This window comes from Phyllosticta citribraziliensis (assembly GCF_038025025.1).
Source record: "Phyllosticta citribraziliensis strain CPC 17464 chromosome Unknown J3D65scaffold_11, whole genome shotgun sequence".
Taxonomy (NCBI): Eukaryota; Fungi; Ascomycota; class Dothideomycetes; order Botryosphaeriales; family Phyllostictaceae; genus Phyllosticta; species Phyllosticta citribraziliensis.
The window spans coordinates 1,456,287-1,480,627 of record NW_027117348.1 but is presented as its reverse complement, the minus strand read 5'-3'; the positions used below and the strand labels follow the sequence as shown (position 1 = coordinate 1,480,627).

Sequence of the window (24,341 nt, the reverse complement as noted above, 5' to 3'; positions counted from 1 at the left end):
GCGGCGCCGACCTCACCTCACCGCCTTTGTGGTTCCGGTTCTGCCGCCGACAGCGCCGAAGTCGGGCTCGGCGGATTTTGGACAATCACTGGCTTCTGACTGGTCTTGCTTCCCTCAACACCACAATTCCCCGCAACTCTCCAAAACGCGCCCTCTTCCATTCTTTGAGGGGAATCCATTCGCCAACATGGCTTCCAGGCGAGCATTGAATGCTCTGCCCCTGCGCTCCGCGCTCGAAAAGCCAGCAGCTCGTCCGGCCTTCACCACGCAGTGCGTCCGTCCGCGGCACCAACCTTCGTCCTCGTCGACCCAAGCTCTCGCATACAAGGCCCTCCACCGCCGCATCAACCCTCTTCCTACCAGCGACTCTCCGCCCTCCTGGTCGGCTCCTGCCGCCGTCAGCAGCATCCTCTACGAGACGCCAATTCCGTCGCGCGCCCCGCCCAAGCGCCATGTTTTGAACTGTCTAGTCCAGAACGAGCCCGGTGTGCTCTCACGCGTCTCTGGCATTCTCGCCGCCCGCGGGTTCAACATTGATAGTCTCGTCGTCTGCAACACCGAGGTTCCTGACCTCTCGCGCATGACCATTGTGTTGCAAGGTCAGGATGGCGTCGTCGAGCAAGCGCGTCGCCAACTCGAGGATCTCGTCCCCGTTTGGGCAGTCCTCGACTACACCCAGGCTCCTCTGGTTCAGCGTGAGCTGCTCCTCGCCAAGATCTCCATTCTGGGTCCTGAATACTTTGAGGAACTCATGAACCACCACCGGGAGATGGTCGACTCCCCTGGCTTCGTTCAGGACACTGAGAGCGCCGAAAGTAACATGGCGGAGAAGCTGGCCAAGCAGCAGGCGGTGGAAGAGGCTGCTCAGAACTCACTTAAGAAGGACTTCCACCCCAGCAAGCTCGCCGCTAGCCAGGCCTTGAGACACAAGCACGAGCATTTGGAGGCCATTACCCACCTGGCTCACCAGTTTGGTGGCAAGGTTCTGGACATTAGCACCAGCAACTGCATTGTCGAGGTTTCGGCCAAGCCTGCCAGGATTGACTCGTTTATGAAACTGATTGCTCCCTTTGGCATTCTCGAATCTGCCAGGACTGGTGAGTGTATTGACTGATTCAACCGTTCCAAGCGCTAACAGAGACTAGGATTGATGGCGCTGCCTCGCTCACCACTGGCGGGACCTGATGAGGTGCAGGAGAAGGAGATTGAAGACGTGGTCGACCAGAGCTTGCTGCCTCCGGGTTAGACGTCAGTTCGCTCTACAAAATTTCGTTTCACAGCCGGGAAGGATTGAGCGTTTGTACTTTTATCAAGTAGCGAGGAAATGACCGACTTCGAAGCATGGCGGCTTCAATTGATTTCACCATGACCGCAGCGCTTGGGCTGAAAGGCCGTCGTGCACGCATCAGCGCGACCGCTGTCCATCCTTGCAAGCGAGCTCCAAAGAGCGGCCACGAGTTTTGTTTTCGACACCAGGTCCATTAATCTATCAAACTCTGGTTTTTGCAAGTAGTCCAGGATTTCTTGAGCCTCGTTAATTTTGTGCTGGTTAAGCGCATCTTTCGTTGGGGCTCTGCGGTATAAAACGTGGCGCCCGCCGTTGCCGTTTCTTGTCAGAGCCGCTACGTAGCCAATTTCGACTTGCACTCGACACCTCCGCCATCCAACCATTGAAAGTCCACCACCGGGAGCAGATGCGACACACGACTTGAAGATGGCTTCTTACTCGTCGACTAAGGTCGAAATCATTGAATACGACGATGCCGGAAACGTCATTACAACGTATGTCGAGAGCGGCGACAACAACCGCGTAGACGTCATTGTGAGTGTACCCATCGCGTCCGTACTCCTCAGCACATCAGCAAACTTCCATCACGTTGATTCTCTCGAGTCTTGGTTGTCTACCCATCTCTCTTTTATCGGACATCCGACACATTAATCCTCCTTCCCACAACTTTGTCAATTCGACACGTCTGCCCAAGTCACATGCGGCTCACGCAACGATACCTTAAGCCATGAAGATGTCTCTAACAATCTCGTATAGCTCCCTGAAGAACGCAAGAATATTTTTCAAGTCATCCTGGATGTCTTTCTTCCCGCTGGTTATCCTCAGAGTGTGACAGAGGACTATCTACCGTATGTGCCATTCTTACAGTCCAATCCACCAATCATTGGGACTTTCAATGTTCCCGTTACAGACATCATCCATCCACACCCGTCAGGATGATTGTTGACTGAATGTGCCATTTTTAGCTACCAGATCTATGCAAGTATCTCTTCGTCTTCGCCATGCTACAGCGACGGTCTATGTGCCTCGGTGCGCGGCCATGCGGAATAGCTAACATATTCTTTCGTCGCAGGACTCTCTCCAGGCATTTTCGAGTTCCATTGCTGGAATGCTATCGTCAAGAGCTGTCCTTGAAGGTATGAATTCTCCTTCAAAAATGGCCATTGCATCTTCATCCTGGCCTTTCTTACTCTCAACCATACACGGCCCGCCCATTCGAGTTCTGACAGTCTCCGCTTAGGTGTTGGCGTTGGTGACGTGAATGCCACACCCACCAAGGCGCTTCTCCTCTCCGTCATTCAATCCTCTGCTGGACGCGTAGCAACGATTCTCTTTGCCGCTCGCCTAGGCACTGCTCTTGAACCCGAATGCAAGTCCTGGCGACTCGCCGCCGACTTTTTCAACGATACCGGCATGCTTCTCGACATGATTTCCCCTGGAGTCCCAGCAGGAGTTCCTCGCACTACCGTGCTCAGCCTTGCCAGTATTCTGAGAGCGCTTTGCGGTGTCGCCGCAGGCAGCAGTAAAGCTAGCCTGAGTGCACACTTTGCAAAGGAAGGCAATTTGGGAGAACTGAACGCGGTAAGTGCAACATTTCCTAGACGTCTCACGCCGAAGTGTTTCGGCAAGCCGAAGACGGATGCTACGCTGCGCTGCGCCTTGTGGAACTCCGCCTCAGCCTTATGACCGCTTTCTTTCATGGTGTCAACTCTTCAGCCCCACACACGTCACGGCGTCCGCCTGAGTACACAGCCCGTCAGCGCCGCGCACCATTCTTGTGCCGGTTGACGACATTGGCAACAGCCATGGCTCAAAACTTCACACGTCACACAGTTCGGCCATGCTGTTGCCCATACACGAAAACGCCATGCTAGCACACAGACAAGAGTACTTGGCCAAGACAGTCTCTCCCACAACCCAATCCAAAAATACAACCAGCCCAAGCTGAGCGCAGGAAAAAAAAAAAAAAAAGTGCACAAGGTCCCGCCAGCAAGCAAGCCAACCTTGCGCGACTCGGTCACACTCAGAATTCAGAATCCAACCCGGTTCCCTCTACCCTACCTGACATCGCATCCCTGCCTGGTCTTCCGCCACCTCCGCCTCCGCCATGGCGTGCATGTGCCGGCAGCGGATGTTTTGTGTTTTGGTTTCACGCGGCACTTGGGATGTGCCGGGGTCAGGGAAACCAGGGCAGCCCCTGCCACCAAAGTCAAACTCCCGAGCCCGCTCAAGATCAGAAACCCAAATCTAGAACCTGACCTGACTGAACGCGAACCAAAGTGGAAGTCAGTCGGGATGGTGTGGTTTGTGGGGTGAGCGGAGCTTGACGAGATTGTGGATGAGGTGGGGTGACTGGATGATGGAAGCGCGGTGGAGGGTTGGTGCTGTGGTTCCGGGACCTTGGGTTGTCAGCACGACTTCTGGTCCTGGGCTGGCCGTGGTGTTGCTCTATTCTCTCCTGACACCCCTTTCTGTTGCCCTCCTCTCGCTGTCCCATCTACAGTCTCTCTCGTTTTCTTTTTGCTTCTTCAACAGCTCCACTTTTCATGTCATCAGCTCCCTTGAGCTTTTTCATCATTTTCCCGCCTACCCATCCCTTTCTCCGCACAGCTCACCCACTTTTCATCCCCGCCTCCCCTTTGCTCAAGGTTCTCGCCTTTGCCATGGCCACGAGCCAACAAGCTTCCGCGAGGATCCGCCGCCGGCCTCGGCCGCGGCCGTGCAGCAACAAAAGGGTGCGTGCTCCGGTCTCCGGAGCTATCCGTCCGAACGCATGACCTCGCAGGCTCAAGCTCACGGGGTCTGGGGAGATGGCTTGGAATGATCGGTAGGGCTGTCAACGGGCAAGGCGGTGAGCGCGTTGGGTAGGGCAGAATGGCTTGAGGGAGGCCTGAGGTGTGAGGATGGCTGGTTTGCACTGAGATGTCGAGACTTGACTCATGGTGTCGCAGCGCAGCGCAGCAGCTCTTTTGGGTTGGGTGTTGTTTGGCAATGGACTAGATGCTGACTTGAAGACAGAAAGACTCTTCACAAGAGACGGTGATTTCGCTCATGGGCATGTTGGTAAGTCTACTTTTTTACTTCGTTTGGCATTCTTACACGTACTTCCTTTTCTCTCTGTCCTGCTTTGGCGCCATGGTTGTCACTTCTTCCATTTCCTTGCAAAGTCACGCGTCCTTCATTAGTCGCCTTTCATTCCTTCTGGATCCCGGACTTTGCTTCACCTGACAGCCATATTGCTGGCTGGTTGCAAGAGCGTGGACAACAACAAGGACATTCTTCGAAACAAATGTCCGAAACATGTCACGCCCATCACGGACAGCAAGTTTCCCTACGTGCGGACATGCGGACGCACTATGATCCGGCCCAGCTCCCTGTACGGAGCGGCGTCAAGGAAAAAAGTCAAACTCAACGCCTCGCATCGCGCAAACAACCTCGCAACCTGCGTCTCGACTCGCACGCAATTTACCTTGCGCCTCTTTGCTTCCGTCTCAATCGCCTTCTTCATGCTCGTCCTCATCAAATCAGCCTGATGTGGCGGTCGGTCGGTTGGTCGGACAGTCAGTCGGTCTCTGTGGACATGGAGATACGCGAGAGAGAGTTGCAATCGAGAAGTTTATCGCCAAGTACCTACTTAGGCGCTTCTTTTGCCCCGCCGTCTGTCGACACGAAGTGTTCAATCAAGCGGCAAGCTTCAGGCTCAAAGTGCTGTACAAGCTCGCGCGCACTACACTGGCTGGCGGCCAAAGCCTATGCGATGATGGATGAGTCGAGGCTGCTCTGGCAGGCAAACGGTCGGCCAGCTAGTCAGCCTGGCCCCGATACGCGCTGTTCGTCTTGCTCGAGCGTGTCCGTACGTCTTTTGACGCGCTGCATGGCTGGCTGATTGGGTTGCGGCGCCCATTGCAGAAGCGCGTCGGCTGCGAGCCAGTTCCCGCGGTCTCTGACTCTGCGTCGGCTCCATGAGATTTTTTGCTGTACCCGCACCCCCTGCACAAGTCATGCGCATGCGTGCGTCCACCACAGCGCTCTGATACCAACAACGACAATATGGCGTGCGTGGTCGAGCAGCGAGTCGCGCCGTCAACACGAACAAATTCTCTCAGGTCAGAGCGGACGGGCAGCAGAAAGGGGGCAGAGATGGACACGACAGGAGTCGGCCATTCAGGCAAAACGCAAAAACGAAGGGTCTCTCTCCGTGGGTTTTGTGGAGAACACAGCTATGCGAATGTCCCTGACTGCCTCAACCCTACCTCCCCGTGTATTCCAGCCAACCAGCTGTGCCGTCGCAGTCGTGTCGTCGCAGTCGGTACAGGCGGTAGCCGGCGCCAGCCGACCTCCCCGAGATCAGGCAGCCAGGCCGTCATCGAGCCAAGGACGCCGCGAGTTAGGCCGACTATACTGCGCTGCGCCACGCCATCATCACCATCATCGTCGGTTGCTGTTGTTGCTACTGGCGGTCCCGGCTGTCAGGGACGGCGGCGGTGATGGCTGCGGGTGGAGTGGGCTGCCTGCGGACAGGGCGTCAGGCAGGCTTGCGGCGCCGACGACGACGATGCGCCGTGTCAGGCCCACGACATCGACCTACCTGCCTAGGAGTACCTGCTTGTCCACTTCTACTTCTTTTCACCAAGGGGGTGGTGGTGGTAGCCGGCGGCGCACCGTCGGCGTCCCTGTGAGAAGGCGGATGGCAGGGCAGCACAGCCTACCTACCGCACGCTGGCCAAGCGCGGCGCAGCGTAGCGAGCATCTCGCGCGACTCGAGCGCTGGCTCGCTTGCGTGACGAACATGTTGCTTCTCGTGGGGAGACAGGCGACTCGAAGAGAGAGGGAGAGTGTCGTGCGGCGGTTGGTGAAAGGTCGCTGTGTGCAAGTTGCGTAGGCAGCCGGCCAGCCAACCAGCCAGTCTGCTGTAGGCAACGCGGTCAACGTGCGACGAGATGCCGCGATGACTGAGGAAGAAAGTCCCGTCTCGCGCTCGGAGAGAGATGCTCCCTGATCGCCAAACAAAATCCCGAAGCAAAACTCGCATTGCATGGCGTGGCATGGCGTGGCATGGCATGGAACAAGCCAACCTTCCAGAAGGCGCGGCAGAAGCAGAAGCAGAAGCATGATCGAAGAACCTACCTTCCGCCGGCAGCAGCAGCAGCAGCAGCAGCAGCAGCAGCAGCAGCAGAAGTAAACACGACGCAAAAACAAGAGCAGAAGCAAAAGCAACGCCTGCAGCAGTCAGTCAGTCTCTCACCCGCACCAACCACACAACCTCCCATCGACCCAGAAAGAAGAAACCCACCGCAGCCCGCAGTAACAGAGAAGCATCAACAACGCTGGCGCCAACGCCAACGCCAACCTTCCAGAAGGCCAGCCTGCGCGCGCGCGCGCGCGGCAGAACTGTCGTGCATGCACGCTTGTTCGCTTGCAAGGCATGTGCACTGTATGCGTGTGGGTGTATGCATCACCAAAGCATGACATGAGCAAATGCCGCCCCGCTGCCTGGCTGGCTGCAGGGGAAGAGCAGACTTGGGGAGGGAGCAGGGTTCAACTGCCGCACATATACGGGCGAGAGCTTGTGTTGGGTTGGCTTTTTGGTTGTTTGTCTGCTTGCCGCGCGCCGGGGCCCGATGGCGGGATCCTTGCTCTTGCTCTTGCTCTGTTGCTTTGGGAGTGGGTGGAAGGGTGAGGAGGGTGGTTGTTGGGGGTTGGAGTAGGTGGTGGTGAGGAAAGAGGATGAGGATGAGGATGGTGGACACATGGGGTTTTTTTTTGTTTCTTTTCTTCCGTCGTGTTTTCGTTCTCTACTTCATTGTTGTCGCGTCTACTTTCACTCACCTCACCATCAATCCCCCTCTAATAGCACAACAACAACAAACTAACAAACCCCTCCCCACAGGCCGGCAGCGTGGTCGTCAGCGCCGTGACCTCCAAGTCGCTCGCCCTCCTCCTCATCATCGTGCTGCTCGCCATCCACCTGTGGACAAACTACATGGCGGTGCGCTCCGTCGCGATGCGCTCGCTGAACCGGCAGCGCGCCAACGTCGTCCTGGCCCACCTGCTCGAGGCCGACAAGGTGCTGTCGCCGCTCGACGTGGCGCAGCGCTACGAGCGCGTCTTTGAGCTGCGCGACGGCGTGTTGAGGGGGGCGCGCCGCGAGGTGCTTGGGTGGGGCAGGCTGGGCGTTGCGCTGGGCGAGGTGATTGCTGTGCTGCCGTCCGCGTCCTCGTCTGGCGCTGGAATAGCCGGCAGCGGCGCACGCGTGCTGGGGCGCTCCGGCGGCGGCGAGAAGCAAGCCCGTCACGCCGCCGCCGCCGCTGCCGCCCCGTCGCTGGCGCGGCTGCTCCGCATCTTCGAGCAAGAGGCCTACGTGCTGTGGTTCGACGCGAAGACGCGGACGGCGCTCATCGTGCTCAAGCAGGACGCCGGGCCCGTGGCGCAGGTGCAGGCGTGGGCGCAGGCGCTCATGATGGCCGGGCGGTATGCCGGCAGGCATCAACAACAGCAAAAACAACAACAACACGGGAAGAGGGAAGGGCCAGCGGGTGGTCAAAAGGGAGCATCGCAGGAGATTCTCTCGTCTGGAGGACGCGGAGGGGCCAGTGCAGATGGTGAGGACGGAGCAGCGGACGAGTTTGCGGCCTGCGAGGCCGAGCTGCAGCTGACGCTGGAGCGTGCACGCGACATGTTTGATGAGAGCGAGGGAGAAGGAAGGGGAGTTGATGTTGGTGGTGGTGTTGGAGGAGGTGCTTTGCCGCGGCGGCGCGGCTTGGCTCGCCAACGGCTCGAGGCGGCCGGGTGGGACTTGAGCATCGCGGCTCTCGAGACCAGATCCGGCAGCCGGCTGCAGGCCGTTGGCAAAAACGCTGGCCGCGGTGGTGGTGGTGGCAACAAGCGAGAGTAACGCTCACTTGGCGCACCCACACGACATGCAGGTGGTATACGGTACGGTGGTGGTGGTGGTGGTCGTCGTACGGGCGAATGGCGAGCAAGACGGGGGATCCCTAGACAGTCTGTGTGTTTATTGGTTTGTTTCTGTTGGCGGGTAGGGCATGTAGGGAACTAGCGTGAGAAAGAAAATCGCCAAGGCGCGCCCTCCAGAAAATCCCTAGATTGGGATACGTGTCCGGGAAGCATGGATGCTTGGGGGGGTGGAGGGGGCGTTTTTTTGCGCTGGAACGCCTCAAACGTAAACGCAGCGACAGAAGAAGAAATGGGCGTTGCTCGGTTGACATGGGTTGTGAGGCATGGACTACTGTGGTGGAGCTAGACAGGCCCTTTTTTTCCTGGTGGCTGGAAGGAAGGGGAAGGAGGGGAGGAAGAGAAGGGAAAAAGGTGGCCATCAGGCTGAAGTGGGCAACGGACCGGTTTGGATTTTTCTTTCGTCGTCGTGGTTGTTGTGGCTGGGCAGTGAGTGAAGCTGGGGAGAGAGAAGGTGATGTGTTCGGCAATCGGGGTGGCAGAATCACACGAGAGAGAGGGGGGGAAAAAGCGAGAGCGAGAAAAACAAGAGCCAGGGAGAGACAAGACAGACCGTCGAAATACAGGGCCGTGACCGTGGCCATGACGAAGGGAGGGACCTGACCTGAGGGAGGACAAGAGGAGGGAGAGCGGAGGCAGCTCAGGGCAGGCTGCAAGTGGCAAACTTCTGGAAAGGCGCTAGAAGGCGGCTAGAAGAATGCAGGGGTCCCGGGCAATCACTGACGCTGACTCATGGCCTTGGCGCCGGCTGCCGTCTCCGTCTCTCAGGCCTCACTCACTGCCACTGCCACTGTACCTAAGCTAAGGTACCTAGAGCCAGGACTGCCGTGTCTTGTCTGTGCTGTCTGCCCTGTCCTGTCCTGTCCTGTCCCGCTGCTTTTGGCCGGCCGACCGACCGACCGAATCAAAACACCATCCATCCATGGCTGGTCCAACAAAGCTTCTACGCGCGTTCGATCGGGCTTCGACGGCGCCGTGGCGGCCCATTAGTGTGCGAGCGCCGCGCAATGCCGTCACTTTAGCTCTTTGTCTTGGTTGCTCCCGTGTGCAGAAAAAACCACCTCATCCCAACCATCTGGTTGCGGCTGTCGCTGCCAAATGTCTCGGGCTCAGAATAAATAATCCAACGACTCGCTCGCCGCCCAGCCCATCGCTCCACATCCTTGACTCCGGCTTCCATACGCTACCTCCCGTTTCAGGCGCTGCTGTTGCGACGGCCCTCTTCGGCCTAGAACCAGCGCACCGCCGACGCCTAACGCGACCAGACCACACCAAACCTGTCCTGTCCTGTCCTGTCCTGCCTGTCCGGTCCTGTCCTTGGCTCACCCGCTTACCCACCACCATCCTTCCTGAAATCCAAAGCCATTCCTCGTTTCCCCTCATCCAAAACACGACCGCCTCCTTTCCCTCTCGTCTCGCGCGACCCAACCTCACCTACACACCTTCCCCTCTCCAGCCCCGACCGTCTCCACACTTTTCCGACCCCATAAGCTCCACCTGGATTGGGATGCACTCCCGCAGGAACCAACCTCCCGCCCTCCGTCTCAAGACCTCCTCGTCGTCTGCTGCATCGTCGCGTCCCGCCTCGCTGCTCGACGACCACGACACGACCACCGCCTCCACATCCACCACCACCACCACCACAACGACCCCCTCCAAAATGTCGTCCTCGGAGTATGTCCCCGCCCGGCCCCTGACTGTCACCATCCCCAAGGGTTATGCTCAAGGCCCCTACTGCGTCAGACGACCAAACCTCTCCGAGATCCTCGCCAACACGGGCTCGCCGCCCTGGACCCTGTCCGCCTTCATGGCCTACCTCTCGCAAAACCACTGCCTCGAAACCCTCGAATTCACCATGGACGCCTCGCGCTACAAGAAGCACTACGACAAGATGGTGGGCGCCAACCCCGAAGCCGCCGTCTGCCCCGAGTCCGACGAATGCAACTTTGTGCGCATGCTGTGGCAGCGCCTGCTCGACGCTTACATTGCACCAAACGGCCCCCGCGAAGTCAATCTCCCGTCAGACGTACGAGACGGCCTTCTGGAAAAGTCGCATCCTTGCATCCCCCCGCATCCCTCGACCCTGGACACCGCCGTCCGCAAAATCTACGAGCTCATGGAGGAGTCGGTCTTGGTTCCCTTCCTCAACAGTCTGTCCCCGCAAAGTGCTGCTGATTCCTCCTCCTACAACACCAGCGACGAGAACCTGTCTCACTCCTACACCCGATCCTACGACGAGCGCGCCCTGCGTCGCGACGTCGTCGCACAGCAACAACAACAACAACATCCCTCGTCAGCAGGCCCGCACACCCACCGCGCTTCGGCGCCCTCGTCGCTGACGAGCAGCTTCTCCAATGTTACGCGCAACTTTGGCGCCGCCGCCCACGCCCGTTTCGCCAGCGCTTCGCACTTTCGCCACCCGCATTCGGCCGCCTCCTCGACGGTTGCCTCGCCCTCGGACCGCGAGGGCCTGACGGACGACTCGACGGCTAGCAGTCCCAGCGCCACGGGCGACCCAATGACGCCCCCGACAACGCCTCCCATGAGCGACTATGGATGTCCCACGGCAGGCAGCACTCCGAGCCCTGGCAACAGCCGAGAAAGCAGCAGTTGGAAGCGCATGAGCAGCAGATTGGGCTGGAAAAAGCGAAGCAGCGGCCACATGAGACAGGATCACGCCGATCAGCAACAAATGGAGGGAGGTATGTTTTGAAACACGATTTTCTTGCCAACAAAGGACTTCTCCCCTACTGGACACCACCATCCGGCCCCATCTACCTACTAGTCTCTCCTCTCGCCAGGAATCATCCCGGACTCACAATTGCTCCGATAGGCTTTTCCTTCCGCCAGTTGGCCGGCAGGAGACTCTCCATCCAGTTTGGCCACTCGTCAAAGGACCGCTCGGCGTCGTCGGATGACGAAGGCGGCAGCGCCATGGACATTTCGCGGCCTTTCCAGGTCCGCGAAGTCTAGCACCGCGCTCTCTCGGGGGCCTGAGACTCCCATCTCGATCCCGTCTCAGATGGAGCGCTGCATTCGCACCAGGCCAGACGCCTGCCCCGGCCCCAGGTCCGTTCACCGTTCCAAGCCGGCCGGGTGCACCGTACAACTTTTTCCTTCTTCCGCTCCTGGAGGCGGCCATCTTTTTGTTTCGTTTCTTCTTTTTCCTCACACATTCTTCCGGGACCGGGCATTAAACAGGGCAAGCAAGCAAGCAAGCACGAAAGCAGGGGAGGCTGGCATATTCTTAGCATTTACACCGGCGTTGATAATGTCGTTGCTGTCTGTCTGTCTGTGGTTGTTGTTGTTGTTGATGGACAGGCGGCGTGGGATGGGCGGGGCTGGGGCGTTGACGGTTTTTCAAAGGAAAGGCAAGGGAGATACGACACCACTTCTTTTTTTCTTTTCTTCTCTCTTTCGTTTTGGGGACGGGTTTTGACTATGTGGGATGACGTGGGAAGAAAGAAGTTTTCTTTCCTTTCGATTCTGTCGTTGTTGTTGTTGGATTGGATGGGATGTTGGATTGGGATGTTGGATTGCACGACCGGCTACGGATAAGAAAGACACGATGGACCATGACCTACCTCTACTCTACTACACTACTACTCTACTACTCTACTCTACGCTGCCTCAGGGTACGACGACTACTACTACCACGACCCCCTACATATCTCCCCTCCCTTACCTACCTCTCTACTCAAGAAAAACGCCATACACACATACGTGGTGGTAGTAGCTAGCTGTAGCTGAAGTAGTAGCAGTAGACACACCTACAACAAAAGGAATCGAATCGAGTACATACAGTATATACGCACACAGACCACTCGAGCAACTGTGTATATGAAACGACGCAGCGCACGCACGCACGTACCGCACCGGACGCACTGAGCGGCGAGAGAGCACTGAGGGAGAAAGCACTGGGCATGTGGTGAGCACGCAGCAGCTCGAGAGCACGGCCAAACAGATGGGCAGGCAGACACGTAGACTGGCGCCATTGGTCCTTGTGGTTGGAAGGTCCGACTTGTGAATCTGTTTGCGCTGGTATGTATCGGTTTGAGACGAGGTGACCATGTGCTTTCTCCCTCTTTACCATACCACGCAACGCAACGCAAACGCAAACGCTCTCTCGTTCAATCGTCAGGTCCTTTCAAGCGACCGACCGACCGTTCTTTCACCAGCCCTCGCGCCTTGCCTTTGATGCCTTGCTTGACTGGGCTGACCCTGGCAGGCACACGCAGCCTTCATCAGCCCTCTTCAGCCCTCTCGGCTCGTGTTGCCTCCCGCGTGTCTTGTCGTTTTGTCGAGCCTTGCGTGTGCTTTGTCCTTGCGTCCTTGGCGTATTGGCTGCTTGGCCGGCTGGCCGGCTGGCCGGCTGGCTGGCTGGCTGGGCAGGGACGTGGTGGTTTTTGTCTTTATCTGTCTTTGTTTCTGTCTTTCTTTCTGCTGTTATTGTGTTGTTATTGTAAGCGAGTGAAAGAGAAAGCGAGGAAGAGAGGAAGAGCAAGCGAGGAAGAGAGGAAGAGCAGTCGATAGAGGAAAATGGTACGGTAGGCGACGAAGCTGAGCTGAGCTGAGCTAAGCCGCATTAGGCCATAACCGCAAAGTTGAACGTCGAACGTAGGGAGGCAACGTGTGCGCGCGGCCTGCGAGAGAGAGAGTGACAGCGTGCGATAGGTTTTGTAGTCGAGTGTTGTTTACTGAGAATTTGTTGAAGAACAGCAAGCACACTATATGTATGTCATTTGAATGACGATGCAGTACAAGATGGGTGGTGGTATATGCCATGCTATTACTTCCTTCTCCTCTACTCTACTCTATTCGACTCGACTCCTTTCACTGGTGGCCTTCAGTTCCAACCAGTCACTCCAACTCACTGAATCCACTTCAATCAATCCACTCCATTCTCTCATTCAATTCATGCCAACAGCCAACCAAAAAAGAAAAAGAGAAAAAGAGAAAAAGGAGAAAAAACTATCTGGTGGATATAGTGAAAAAGATGATGGTGGTGATGATGATGATGATGATGAGGGGGGAAATAAGAAAAAGATCTGCCGTACTGTGCCGACCTGACATGACCGGCCGACGCACTCCATCCCACCACACTTTCAGAGAGGAAGAGGAAAAGGAAAACGGGAGATGGCGAGAGATTCTGGTGCGCTGCTTCTCCTGCCGCCGGTGATGGTGATGTTGGTGGTAGAGGTGGTGGTGGTGGTGGTGGCACGACAGCAGACAGACAGACAGACAGACAGCAACCAAGCAAGCAGCCACCGCCACCGCCGCCGCATCACCACCACGACCACCATGCCACCACGCCGCAGTCGCCCACTGACGCCATCGCATCACATCACATCGCACCGCACCACAACACAACACATACGCCGCCGACGCTCCGTGTCCAGTTCAGCCTGGCCAAGCCTGACCAAGCCAAGTCTGAGTGGCTCCCACCCTCCTCTTCCTGTTGCCGCACGGCAGGCTGGCAGGCAGGCAGGGAGGTAGGTACCGTATGCACGTGGCGCGCCTGTGTCGTACTGGCTGCGCGCATGCATGCAGTAGTCGACATAGGAGAGACGGAGACGAGACGGAGAAAATGTAGACTTGGGAGTGTTGCAGGGTGGGTGAGAGAGACAGGTGCTACGTAGCCAATCAACGATCAGGCGCAGAAGCACGAGAGGAGAAGAGGGGAAGCGGTTGGTCGGTCGGTCGATTCGTCGACGAGGTCCAGTTCGGTTCGATTGGTGGAGTGTGTCGTGTGTGGTGTGGTGTGGTAGCACAACAGAAGCAGCAGTGCAAACTTTTTCAACGACCGCTGGCTGTCTGTCTGCCGCGCCCCGGCCGGGTTGAAGATGCATGTAGGTCTAGGGGAGGAAGAGGAGGATGAGGAGGAGGCATATACAGCAGGTAGTCTGCGGGGGGCCGCACACGGACGGATGGACGGACAGCCAGCACATCAGCCAGCGGGGCGAAGCCCTGCTACTCGCAGCTTATGCCGCGCTGTCGGCGCCCTGGACAGGGTTGTGGTTTGCGGGAATGTGAGAGTCGGAGGGGAGCGTCTCGCTGGGCTTGTCTGTCAATCACAAGAATTAGCATGCTGCCGTCTTCGCTCTAGAGTCTGGCAATGTGTTGTGCTGAATGACGACGGTTGGCTTGAATGACGACGGTGGTTCGACGTCTTGCCACTGCCGTCCGTCGTGGTGGCTAGATCATGTACATGCAATCGCGCTCGTGCGTGTACGACGGCCAAGTGTGACGAGAACCGGGCGCGGACGCGAGCGAGAATGCGAGACATGATTTTGTGCGTCTTGCCCCGCCGTGCAACGCGGCCACGACAGCGGCGCGCCAGGAATGAATACCGGCACGGCGTGTACATGATACAGATGCGGTGCACGCTTGGCGAAAGCAAAGGGGGGTGGTACAATGGAATTCTCCGTAGAGTGGAGCGGAGGGATGCGACTTACCATGCCTTGCGTAGAGGCCATATTCCTCGTCAATGTACTTGCCGACCTTGCCCTGCTCGACGTCCTCGCGCGTCAGGCTGAGCTTGCTCTTGGGCAGGCCCATGCTGCCGAGGTAGTTGACGGCCTGCTTCCACTCGAGCTCCTGTCTGCTCTTGCTCCACTTGAGCTCCTCGCTCATCAGATCAATCACCTTGGGGAGCGCCTCCAGAGCCGCCTGTGCGTTCAAGAATGCAAGACGGGTGCGGCGAGCAATGACGTCGACGGCAGTCTGAGAGTACTCGTGGCGGACAGCGTAGCGGACTTCGCCGTCGACAAAAGGGTACAGCGGGGAAATGCGCTTGCCACGGACGGGGAAGCGCTCGCCAGTGGGCTCGGAGAGCGCAGCAACAGTCCAAGCACGGTCGCCGTAGGCAGCCGTCAGGTGCGTGGCAACGTCGGTCTCAATGCCAAAGTGCTGGATCAGGTTGATGAAGAGGGTCTTGGAGAAACCGTGTGCACCAATCAGGCGGACGCGGTGGGTTTGGCAGCTGCCGTCAAGCTCGACTTCATCGCGAATGTCGGTGCCAGAGATGCGTGGCGGGTTGGTGATGGGCCTGGTCTTGAGGTTGAATTCCTTGATGGCTTCGTCGACAGTCTGCTCGGCCATTTCACGGTAAGTGGTCCACTTGCCGCCAGCACAGGTCATGAGTCCAGAGTCCGAGGTGGTGATGAGGTGGTTGCGAACGAGACCTTCCGTCTTCTTGGCCTTGGGGTCACGCACCAGAGGGCGGATACCAGACCAGGCAGCTAGGACATCGCCGCGACGCACGTTGATGTCGGGAGCAAGGTAACCACGGATTTCGTTGAGGATCCAGCTGATTTCTTCTTCGCCAGCGACGGGGTTCTGCTTGATGTCGGTGGGCGCATCAGTCGTACCAGCAATCGTGTTTCCGTGCCAGGGCAAGAAGAAGATGACACGGCCGTCGGACGTTGCGGGATCAATCAGACCCATGCGCTGGGGAGAGAAGTAACCGGGCAGAATGACGTGGACACCAGAGCTGGGGGCGACAATTTCCGGAACCTTTTGGTCGTCCATCTTGCGAATCGAGTCGGTAAACGGACCGGTTGCGTTGATGATGCCCTTGGCGCGGATCGTGAATTCCTCAGCAGGCTTGCCGTCGGACTCCTGGATGCAGTCCTTGACGCGAGCGCCAATGAGCCTGCCTTGTTCGTTCTTCTCGAGACCAGTAACTTCAATGTGGTTGACGACGTTGGCGCCGTAAAGCGCCGCAGTCATGGCAAGCGAGACGTTCATCCGAGAGTCGTTGTGAGCACCATCTAAACCAATTAGCCTTGGACTTGAGGAGCGCATGCTCACATACCGTAGTAGACCAGAGCACCGACGAGGCCGCTCTTCTTCAGCATGGGAAAGGCCTCGATGGCCTTGCTCTTGGTGAGAAAGTACGACGTCTCGATGGCTTCGGAACCGGCGAGGAAATCATAAAACTTTGTTCCGGCCCAAAAGTAGGGCGCTTGCCACCACTTTTGGATAGGAATCATAATCGGGAGCCAGTGAGAGAGATGCGGAGCCGTGTGCAAAAAGTAACGTCGTTCCCGGAGAGCTTCGACAACGAGCTTGTACCTGGAATGGTCAGCCTATCCTGCGAGTTTATGGGTTTGGCGCTTCTTACTGGTTGTAGTCCAATTCCCAAACGGCCTTTTCCAAATATCTGACGCCACCGTGGACGAGCTTCGTGCTCTTGCTGCTAGTGCCGCTAGAAAAGTCGTCACGTTCAACCATTGCAACCTTGAGGCCGCGAGTCGCAGCATCGAGCGCAATACCAGTACCAGTCGCACCACCGCCAATGACCAAGAGATCATAGGGTTCGTCGTCGGGGTTTTCCGTAGCCGGGATGGAGCCGTCAGAGCTCGAGTTCAAGAGACCAGAGACCGTGTTCTTTGCCTTGTCCAGTGCCGCGGCGACGTTGCTTGCGCAACTCTTTTTCAAGTCGGCAATCTGCTCGTCGCGCGGCTTGGCGCGGGGAAAGTTGGGCGGGTTGAAGGCGCCGCCAGGGCCGTAGGTAGGAGGAGGGACAGCAGCGTCTTCATGGCCGGGAATCTCGCGGGGTCTCCAAGAAGCGTAGAGGAGGCCACCACCGACGGTGGCAGCTCCGACGGTGTAGAGCGCCGGCTTCAACAAGCGCCGCGCGCCTCGGGAAGCCATTGGGAGTGTGAAGGGGTGGGAAGATGGGGAGGGAGGAGGAAGCGCTCAGCGGCGCTCGAGGGGCGAGGAGCCTAATATTTGGGCGTTGAGGCGTGGATGGTCGGGGCGAAGACGGAGCGGCGGGAGGTTGACAGACGGCACGCACGTGGAGAAGCGCCAGGCTGGGTACGGACACGGTACGCAGCGCAGACGTCAAGGACTGGCGCTGGGATGTTTTTCCGACGGATTCTTCGATTCTGGCCTTTCGCAGACAACCGGATTTGGCGTGGAGTTGTGGTCAGCATGACGCAGACGCGAGCGGCCAGAAGGCCGAGCAGCCCCGAGAGGCGGGCCGTGCCTCTGTTATGACACCATCATCTCAGCTACCCCAAGGGGAACTGCTCGCCAAACCTGCCTCGCTTGGCCACGCGTAGCTACCCCTCGTTCCACGCCCGCCTGGTTACGTTTTTGGACGCCAACCGCTGCTCCACCGTCTCCATCATCTCCAGTTCCATGACGCGCAGCTCTCAGGTCGTCCTCGACGTCGCAAACCTGCATCCGCCACCGCTCGCAACTCCGACATTTCCATCCGCCTCGCCGCCGAGCCGCGACGTCCATCTGCTCCGCGATCTGCGCCGGGATGACCTGCCTGTACCTGAACACTCTTCTTGCCTTGCATCCGGCCCAGCCTCAATTAATGTTCACATGATGATGCAGCTGCAGGAATGCGCCCCAGGCCTCAACCCAACCATATTGGAACACGAGAGCCGCATGGTCAGCTCGCCCACTTTTGCTTTGTCCTCAACAATCAAGCCAGTCTGGACCCGATGCTTCCACCTCCCTCTCCCCGGACCACCGGCCAGAGCAATTGATCAAGACACGAAGCAGCCCCTGCCAGCAAGCCCGCCGTTCCTCGAATCGCTTTGCCCCAGTGATCAGCCAAAATCTCATTCGCACGACATGCTTCACTTGACGTGTACACCCTTGGCAGACCCGGACCACCAATATCAATACTTGCAGCCCCCTTTCAACCCCTTAAACTCGCGGCCTGCGCGCTGCCTACCTAGTTGACAGGGCATCTCCAGCTTCCCCGGACCCAAAGTCGTGCGACACCCTCCGCCGCGCCGTTGACTTTTGAAAAGCAAACCTCCGACGACCGGCATGCAAGCTTAGCATTCAGCAGTTCACTCTTGACGCCATTCTGCGCCAGCCGCGTCGTTGTCACATGCCGTCGTCTCGCTAAACCGCCCGCCGCCGTACCGCCGCGCAAAAAGATCGCCCACGCCCTCAGAGCTCCACCACAACAACACCAGGACTCATGGGCAAAAGAACATGTCTAAATGACCACGGCAGGGATCGAACCTGCAATCTCTTGATTCGTAGTCAAGCGCCTTGCCATTGGGCCACGCGGCCAGTTGTTGGAAGAGAGAAAAATAGAAAATACCATAAATTGCACGCACAAAGGACAAACGCGAGCTCAGCACCATCTCCGCGATTGCAGAAGTTATCAGAATGAATAGAGATATCTGGTATGATAAGCTACTGCTGCAAATTTTGAAAGAAAAAAAAAAAAAAAAAAGATGTTAAGGGGGTGAATGCTGAGACCGGTGTCGGCTGATCCCCAGACATCCAGCCCAGAAAAGCATGGCAAATGCGACTGCAGCAGTTCAGCGCACAATATCCTCAAGCCTGGAAGCGTCGCCGTAACGTCCGCTCTTTATGGGCGCCGTGTGTGCGAAGTCCCCGGCCCGCTCGCGTGGCTGACCTGCTGCTCGATTTAGCTGCACGTGGGCGCGGCGCCACAACGTGCGTGCCATGGAGCGACCAACTGCCTGCGCTTGCCTGCCTGCGTGGTAGGCAGGTAGCTGAGCTTAGGTGTCTACCACCGTGTCTTGCCTACCGAATGGTATGCTGCCCACGTGCCTTGACACTTTGCCGTCGTCGGGACTTTTGCCGCTTGCGTGCAAACTATAGATACTTCGGTACCAACGCATAGGGGGCTGTCCGTCCAAATCAAAGACCACACAGGCAGTGGGCACGCCACGATGATGCCGATGGCTGCAGCTGAGCCTCGGGCTCTGCGGCGGAGGATGGCTGAAAGGACAAATTGTGCAGACGGTGGGTGACGGGCGACGAGCAGCAGGTAAGAGATAGATGCTGACGGTGATGACACCGAGCTGTTGGCAGACGGTGCGTCCAGGCAAGTCGGTTTTTAAGAGATGCTCTACAATCGACAGTTTGTTCTGGATGCCATTTTTGACGCAAAATTGTACATGAACTATTTCCCCAAGTCCAAACACCCGTTAGTTCTTTTTTGCCCCACTTCCAACACCGCGGTGTCGCTTCCTACGCTCCATACTATCGTAAACATTATTCGTGACACGAGTCAACGCATGCCCTCCGCTTAATTGGCCTCGAGGGTCTTCTTGAGCACGGCAATCTGCTCCAGCACCGACGACTTGCTGGTGCCGCCCTTGGCCGAGCGCATCTCGACGCTCTTCTCGTAGTCAAACGACTCGATAATGTCCGGGCCGAAGCGCGAGTCAATGGCCTGCAGCTGCTCGAGCGACAGCGTGTCCATGGGGACCTGCTCCTTCTCGGCCAGGGCGACGCAGCGGCCGGAGATGTGGTGCGTCTCGCGAAAGGGGACGCCCTTGCGGACGAGGTAGTCGGCGAGGTCGGTGGCCAGCATGTCGGGCGTCAGGGCCTTGCGCATGGCGTCGGCGTTGATGTCGAGGGTCGAGATGACGCCCGTCGCGATCTGGATGCTGTCCGAGACGGTCTTGACGTGGTCGATGAGCGGCTCGACGCTCTCCTGCAGGTCCTTGTTGTACGTGCTCGGAATGCCCTTGATGGTCATTTGCAGGCCCGCCATTTGGCCAAACGCCCGCCCCGCCTTGCCGCGCAGCAGCTCCAGGCTGTCCGGGTTCTTCTTTTGCGGCATCAGGCTGCTGCCCGTGCTGTACGCGTCGGCGAGGCGCACAAAGCCAAACTCGGCGCTCGAGTAGATGATGAGGTCCTCGGCCCACCGGCTCAGGTGCATCATGATGGTCGATCCCCACTGCATGGCCTCGAGAGCAAAGTCGCGGTCGCCGACGCCTGCCATGCTGTTGTAGACGATTCCTTCAAAGCCCAGTTCCTGCGCCAGCGCCTCGCGGTCAATGCCAAACGGGTTGCCGGCCAGCGCGCCACAGCCCAGCGGGCAGCGGTTGACGCGCTTGACCACCTCGCGCAGGCGCTCCAGGTCCAGCGCAAACTGGTGACCAAACGACAGCATCCAGTGGGCCCAGCGGATGGGCTGCGCCCGCTGCAGGTGCGTGTAGCCGGGCATGACTGGGTCGATCTCCTTCTCGGCGCGCTTGGCCACGACGCTCAGAAACTCGACCAGGTGCGCCTCAATCTTGCGCAGCTCCTCGCGCAGCCACATGCGCAGGTCCGTGGCCACTTGGTCGTTGCGGCTGCGCCCCGTGTGCAGCTTGCCCGCAATGTGCGTGCCGATGATCTCGCCCAGCCGCCGCTCGTTGGCCGTGTGAATGTCCTCGTCGACGCCCGGCCGGATCTCGAAGCGTCCGCTCGCCCACTCCTCCTTGACTTGTCCAAAGCCCTTTTCGATGGCGGCAAACTCGTCTTGCGTCAAGATGCCCAGCTTGGCGTTTTGCCGCGCGTAGGCGACGCTGCCGGCAATGTCCTGGGCGTAGAAGGCGCGGTCGTGGTAGATGGACTCGTTGTAGGCCACCATGAGGGGGTCGAGGCCGCCTGTGCTGGTTAGCATTGAAATGGGGTGTTTGGAAGAGAAAAAGTTACCGGTGAAGCGGCCTCCCCAGAGCATGGTCTTGCTGGGCTTGGAATCGGACATGTTGATGCTAGGCAAAGAATTGATTGTTGAAAGCGGATTGCACAGGGTCTTTCGAGTTGTGGGTGAGTCAATGGTTCGAGGCGGCACAGCGGTCTGCACGAACCACGGTCCGTGATGAAAGATTCGGAGACGCGTTATCGATAGTGTTTGGGGACGCTAGTGCCGTCTGGCGCCCCAAGCTCCTGAACGACCAAGGGACCGTCATCCACCGCCGACGTTCTCAGCCTCGTCACAGCACCCTCAGGCACTGCGAGCACCCGTCACAATGGCTTTGACAAATATCTGGCATCATAGGCGCGTGGCTGAGACGCAGACCAGGGCCTGCTGGATATGCTACAAGCCCTCTTCGAGCGTGCTAATCACGCCCGACAGCAAGGTCCGGTTGATTGACGAATACGCCCGAGCAACCTTCTGATGAGTGGCAGGACTTTTTCTACATTTGTCCCGGACACTTGAAGGACAGGGGATTTTGCACACCCGACGCCGACGAGGCCGCCGCCATAGAAGAAAAGAAGAAGAAAGAGGAGCTCGACAAGGAAATCGAAAAGGTCAAGAAAGAGTACGAGGAAAGACAGAGGCTGAAGCAGGAGAAGCGTAAGAAGAAGGAGAAAGAAAAGGGCAAAGACAAGCAAGAGAAGAAGGACGAAGAGGAGGAGGACAAGAAGGATGAAAAGGAAAAGGAAGACAAGGTGAGCATTTGCAACCCGACTGTTACTGCCCGTCTCACGCCGTCAGATCAAATCGCTCTCGGAAAAGTCTGAATCCCAGACTGAGGTAGGGCCTCGCATCTACACTCTTCACAAGTGAGTCAAGCTCCAACGCAATATCGGGAAGGTCATAACAGTTTCCAGGAACTTTTACCAGATGCGAATCAAGCGCATACGAGATGCCGAAGCCGCCAAGAGGAACCGGGAGCGCATCTCCAATCCCGCAACCTTTCCATCCGTCCCATCTGGTGACCCTTAGGCACTGGAATCACCAGATGATGCCGTGCAAAACACCGCACAGCCGTGGTGGACAAAGCCAGAATCGACTCCTACCTGACTCGTCATATCGCATCAATCAATGCCTTTATGCTCAGTGGCTGTCTCTGTGCGGATGTCGCAGACGGGTGTCCTAGAAGTGCTCCGGCAACGAGCGTCCGACGCAGTCAGCGGCTTAGCGAGTGACACGAGGCCACCACACACGATGCTGACCGCAGCAAGGCGAGGGAATTTTTTGCGGGCTGGATGAGTACGTCCAATACAATGGCCGTCGCAACTCCCGAGTATTACGGGCCAAATGACCTCTGCTCACCCAAATTCTTCCAGGCCCCGGTCAGCAATGAGAGCACCGCTCCCAAGGCTCCACCCGTTGGCGTGGTGAAAGACCCAAGAGCGGCCAAGGGGGTCTTGGCGAGCTTATACCGTCCATCATTCTCTCCGTCTGTCGAATTGTGCAACTCGTCTTTCTCGTTTTCGTCGTCAGAGGTTGCGCGTCTTTTGTTCTGCCCTTGGTCCCACACGCCGTGCCGATACGAGCCTCGGCCCCCTCCAGGACCCGGAGAAAAAGATTCCGCATGCACGCAACGGCAATGTCGACCACGACTGACTGCTGAATTCGATCCAGGCGGGAGATGGGCATCGGAAATGTGCCCTGTCGAGATGAAGAGGTTGATGGGCTGACGAGTGCCCAGAAGACTTCTACTTTGGTGCAGGTACATGGTGATACACGGTTGCCCGGCATCGCAGCATCTCGGCCCACCAGCGTCTCCCGAGGGCATGAGAGGAGATGGAAGAGTCGCCGATTCAACGTCTGATGAGTCTCTCCGAGATGTATAAACCACCCTTCCACTCCTCACATGCACTCAAACAATCTTTGTGGTTGCTCCACACAGCACTCCACCGCCCAAGAATCCCTCAGACAATGAACACTCCATCAATTCCACCGCAACACTTGGTCAATCACTCTTCTCTGGGCTATCCAGCCGTCAGCTTACATTCCCCACATCACATCGCCTGGACCTCCCACTCCTCCCCACGCACGCACGCACGCACGCACGCACGCACCATACTCTGAGCTACCTTACCTACCTGCCCTTCTTGGCTCCTGTCCTGTCCGCCGCAGATCCATCTCACTCATGCCAAACGGGCACGGTAGATACTGCTGGCTGGACCTGCCCGCATGTCTTCGCTGCGGCGGCAGATGGTGACATGGCCAGCGCCGCACGCGCATGTTCGATCTGTCCGTCTGTCTCTCTGCCTTTGGCTCTGTCCGACTCCCGCTGCTGCTGCTGTGTTGTGTCTAGGTGCAACTCTCACGCGTCTTGAGATGTTTGTTGACGATGTGTTGTGAAGTCGACAGCAACAGCAACGGGACGCCCACATCGCAAAGGCGGACAAATGCTCTATCCGTCTACCCGTCCATCCATTCATTGCACGCTCCGCCAAAACTCATACCCTTCCTGTTACACCTGCTGTTACTCTTCCTCCTCTCACTCGCCCACATCCACTCCCTACCCCACCGCACCCCACCCCACCTCAGCCCAGTCCAGCTCGACAGTGTGTCAGCCCAACCCAGCCCTACGGGCGGGCGCCTCAGCCTCGTTGCACATATGCACGCATGCACGCATGCGCCACTCGGCGCTGGGTCCGGGACAGCTGGACGATTGGGCTAAAGTTTCGGCAGAGGGAGGAGTTGGGGGAGAAACTTGATGGGAGGAATGAGACGAGATGGGAGGGAGAGGAGGAGAAGAAGAAGAAGAGGAGAAATACAGACGTTCAAGAGAGGGGCTAGCAGGAAGGAGATGGAGATGTATTGGTGCACTCATCTCTTCCCTGCGATAATGCTTTGCTGTGTCTACGCTGCTGGTATCCCGCGCCTGCCCGTCAGTCAGCCCAGCCCAGCCCGTCAATTTCCTAGCCAGTCAGGCACGCCCAAGCAACATAATCAACCATTCACGGCAGTTTAGCTGTTTTTCGGCACTTGCTCTCTCTGCTCCTCCTCCCCACACCCACACAACACACACACACACACACACTTTCTCTCTCTCTCTCTCCCTCTCTCCCTCCCCCCCGTCTTTCTACGTCCATCCCAACCTCAGGCGCAAGGGCCAAGGAGGTCAGCAGAGCAGAGCGTAGCGGAGTCAACGCCATAAGTAACAGTAAACAAATCTTTGTGACAGACCGAATAGATAGATGAACCAAGTAGCACACATAGTCACGTCAGTCATGCTCGTGAACAAGCTACGCAGACGACGGAGATGAAGGGGGGTTGCTTGCCTTAGCATCTTTTACTGCTATATATAGTATTTCTTCATCTGTGCGATGGACTATGGAAACAGAGGGGCAGGCAGGTGGAAAGGACGGACGTTGGCTTCTCTGCGTCTTCTTCTTTCTACGTGAGTACCTGTATATACATGTATGTGTGTGTGTGTGTAAAGTGTTTCACTCCAGACTTGACTTGCCTGCCTGTCTACACATCTGCCAGTTTACGAGCACCCTCCCCACCTCTCCAACGACGTGGTCAAAAGACACCCACAAAAGCAGGGGGAGCAGCATCCATAGATACGGTAGTATCAAAACTATCCATCCCTCCATCCATCCATCC

General features: G+C 57.6%; 9 protein-coding genes and 1 non-coding gene across 10 annotated transcripts; 6 read left to right on the top strand and 4 right to left on the bottom strand.

The window, feature by feature from the left end:
• Positions 1-83: 83 nt before the first annotated feature.
• On the top strand, positions 84-1,348 carry J3D65DRAFT_636841 (acetolactate synthase small subunit mitochondrial precursor). The gene is made up of 2 exons (XM_066801438.1): positions 84-1,097; positions 1,146-1,348. Exons 1-2 carry the CDS (start codon positions 188-190, stop codon positions 1,244-1,246), a joined length of 1,011 nt encoding a protein of 336 aa, XP_066652107.1. The 5' UTR covers positions 84-187; the 3' UTR covers positions 1,247-1,348.
• A 66-nt stretch (positions 1,349-1,414) lies between these two features.
• On the top strand, positions 1,415-4,766 carry J3D65DRAFT_106372 (vitamin B6 photo-protection and homoeostasis-domain-containing protein). Its single transcript, XM_066793686.1, has 6 exons — positions 1,415-1,822; positions 2,045-2,136; positions 2,254-2,266; positions 2,361-2,424; positions 2,529-2,869; positions 4,307-4,766. The coding sequence occupies exons 1-6, from the start codon at positions 1,715-1,717 to the stop codon at positions 4,514-4,516; spliced, it is 828 nt and encodes a 275-aa protein (XP_066652106.1). The 5' UTR covers positions 1,415-1,714; the 3' UTR covers positions 4,517-4,766.
• A 2,408-nt stretch (positions 4,767-7,174) lies between these two features.
• J3D65DRAFT_105909 (uncharacterized protein) lies at positions 7,175-8,233 on the top strand. Its single transcript, XM_066793682.1, has one exon. It carries the CDS (start codon positions 7,272-7,274, stop codon positions 8,181-8,183), a length of 912 nt encoding a protein of 303 aa, XP_066652105.1. The 5' UTR covers positions 7,175-7,271; the 3' UTR covers positions 8,184-8,233.
• On the bottom strand, positions 8,234-9,083 carry J3D65DRAFT_106229 (uncharacterized protein). The gene has a single exon (XM_066793685.1). It carries the CDS (start codon positions 8,842-8,844, stop codon positions 8,284-8,286), a length of 561 nt encoding a protein of 186 aa, XP_066652104.1. The 5' UTR covers positions 8,845-9,083; the 3' UTR covers positions 8,234-8,283.
• Positions 9,084-9,920: 837 nt separating this feature from the next.
• J3D65DRAFT_647801 (RGS domain-containing protein) lies at positions 9,921-10,973 on the top strand (the record flags this gene model as incomplete). The annotated part of the gene is made up of 1 exon (XM_066802356.1): positions 9,921-10,973. The coding sequence occupies one exon, from the start codon at positions 9,921-9,923 to the stop codon at positions 10,971-10,973; it is 1,053 nt and encodes a 350-aa protein (XP_066652103.1).
• A 1,396-nt stretch (positions 10,974-12,369) lies between these two features.
• On the top strand, positions 12,370-13,098 carry J3D65DRAFT_636827 (uncharacterized protein). Its single transcript, XM_066801437.1, has one exon. The coding sequence runs from the start codon at positions 12,458-12,460 to the stop codon at positions 12,791-12,793; it is 336 nt and encodes a 111-aa protein (XP_066652102.1). The 5' UTR covers positions 12,370-12,457; the 3' UTR covers positions 12,794-13,098.
• Positions 13,099-14,030: 932 nt separating this feature from the next.
• Positions 14,031-17,164, bottom strand: J3D65DRAFT_105928 (FAD dependent oxidoreductase-domain-containing protein). The gene is made up of 4 exons (XM_066793683.1): positions 16,386-17,164; positions 16,077-16,336; positions 14,716-16,032; positions 14,031-14,324 (listed from the first exon to the last, which is right to left on the bottom strand). Exons 1-4 carry the CDS (start codon positions 16,916-16,918, stop codon positions 14,242-14,244), a joined length of 2,193 nt encoding a protein of 730 aa, XP_066652101.1. The 5' UTR covers positions 16,919-17,164; the 3' UTR covers positions 14,031-14,241.
• Positions 17,165-18,238: 1,074 nt separating this feature from the next.
• Positions 18,239-18,310, bottom strand: J3D65DRAFT_t123. The gene has a single exon. It is a non-coding gene; the product is annotated as a tRNA-Arg (tRNA).
• A 532-nt stretch (positions 18,311-18,842) lies between these two features.
• Positions 18,843-21,252, bottom strand: J3D65DRAFT_106161 (L-Aspartase-like protein). Its single transcript, XM_066793684.1, has 2 exons — positions 20,702-21,252; positions 18,843-20,653 (listed from the first exon to the last, which is right to left on the bottom strand). Exons 1-2 carry the CDS (start codon positions 20,751-20,753, stop codon positions 19,302-19,304), a joined length of 1,404 nt encoding a protein of 467 aa, XP_066652100.1. The 5' UTR covers positions 20,754-21,252; the 3' UTR covers positions 18,843-19,301.
• Positions 21,019-21,719, top strand: J3D65DRAFT_647798 (VPS4-associated protein 1; the record flags this gene model as incomplete). Its single annotated transcript, XM_066802355.1, has 4 exons — positions 21,019-21,129; positions 21,179-21,442; positions 21,489-21,556; positions 21,605-21,719. 4 exons carry the CDS (start codon positions 21,019-21,021, stop codon positions 21,717-21,719), a joined length of 558 nt encoding a protein of 185 aa, XP_066652099.1.
• Positions 21,720-24,341: the final 2,622 nt, after the last annotated feature.

Coding starts and splice junctions, on each gene's coding strand:
- J3D65DRAFT_636841 (XM_066801438.1), top strand. CDS start 188: ATGGCTTCCAGGCGAGCATTGAATGCTCTGCCCCTGCGCTCCGCGCTC. Junction 1,098..1,145: donor TCTCGAATCTGCCAGGACTG/GTGAGTGTATTG, acceptor AACAGAGACTAG/GATTGATGGCGCTGCCTCGC.
- J3D65DRAFT_106372 (XM_066793686.1), top strand. CDS start 1,715: ATGGCTTCTTACTCGTCGACTAAGGTCGAAATCATTGAATACGACGAT. Junction 1,823..2,044: donor ACAACCGCGTAGACGTCATT/GTGAGTGTACCC, acceptor AATCTCGTATAG/CTCCCTGAAGAACGCAAGAA. Junction 2,425..2,528: donor GTCAAGAGCTGTCCTTGAAG/GTATGAATTCTC, acceptor GTCTCCGCTTAG/GTGTTGGCGTTGGTGACGTG.
- J3D65DRAFT_105909 (XM_066793682.1), top strand. CDS start 7,272: ATGGCGGTGCGCTCCGTCGCGATGCGCTCGCTGAACCGGCAGCGCGCC.
- J3D65DRAFT_106229 (XM_066793685.1), bottom strand. CDS start 8,844: ATGGCCACGGTCACGGCCCTGTATTTCGACGGTCTGTCTTGTCTCTCC.
- J3D65DRAFT_636827 (XM_066801437.1), top strand. CDS start 12,458: ATGCCTTGCTTGACTGGGCTGACCCTGGCAGGCACACGCAGCCTTCAT.
- J3D65DRAFT_105928 (XM_066793683.1), bottom strand. CDS start 16,918: ATGGCTTCCCGAGGCGCGCGGCGCTTGTTGAAGCCGGCGCTCTACACC. Junction 16,337..16,385: donor TGGGAATTGGACTACAACCA/GTAAGAAGCGCC, acceptor TGACCATTCCAG/GTACAAGCTCGTTGTCGAAG. Junction 16,033..16,076: donor CGGTGCTCTGGTCTACTACG/GTATGTGAGCAT, acceptor TAATTGGTTTAG/ATGGTGCTCACAACGACTCT.
- J3D65DRAFT_106161 (XM_066793684.1), bottom strand. CDS start 20,753: ATGTCCGATTCCAAGCCCAGCAAGACCATGCTCTGGGGAGGCCGCTTC. Junction 20,654..20,701: donor CTGGGGAGGCCGCTTCACCG/GTAACTTTTTCT, acceptor TAACCAGCACAG/GCGGCCTCGACCCCCTCATG.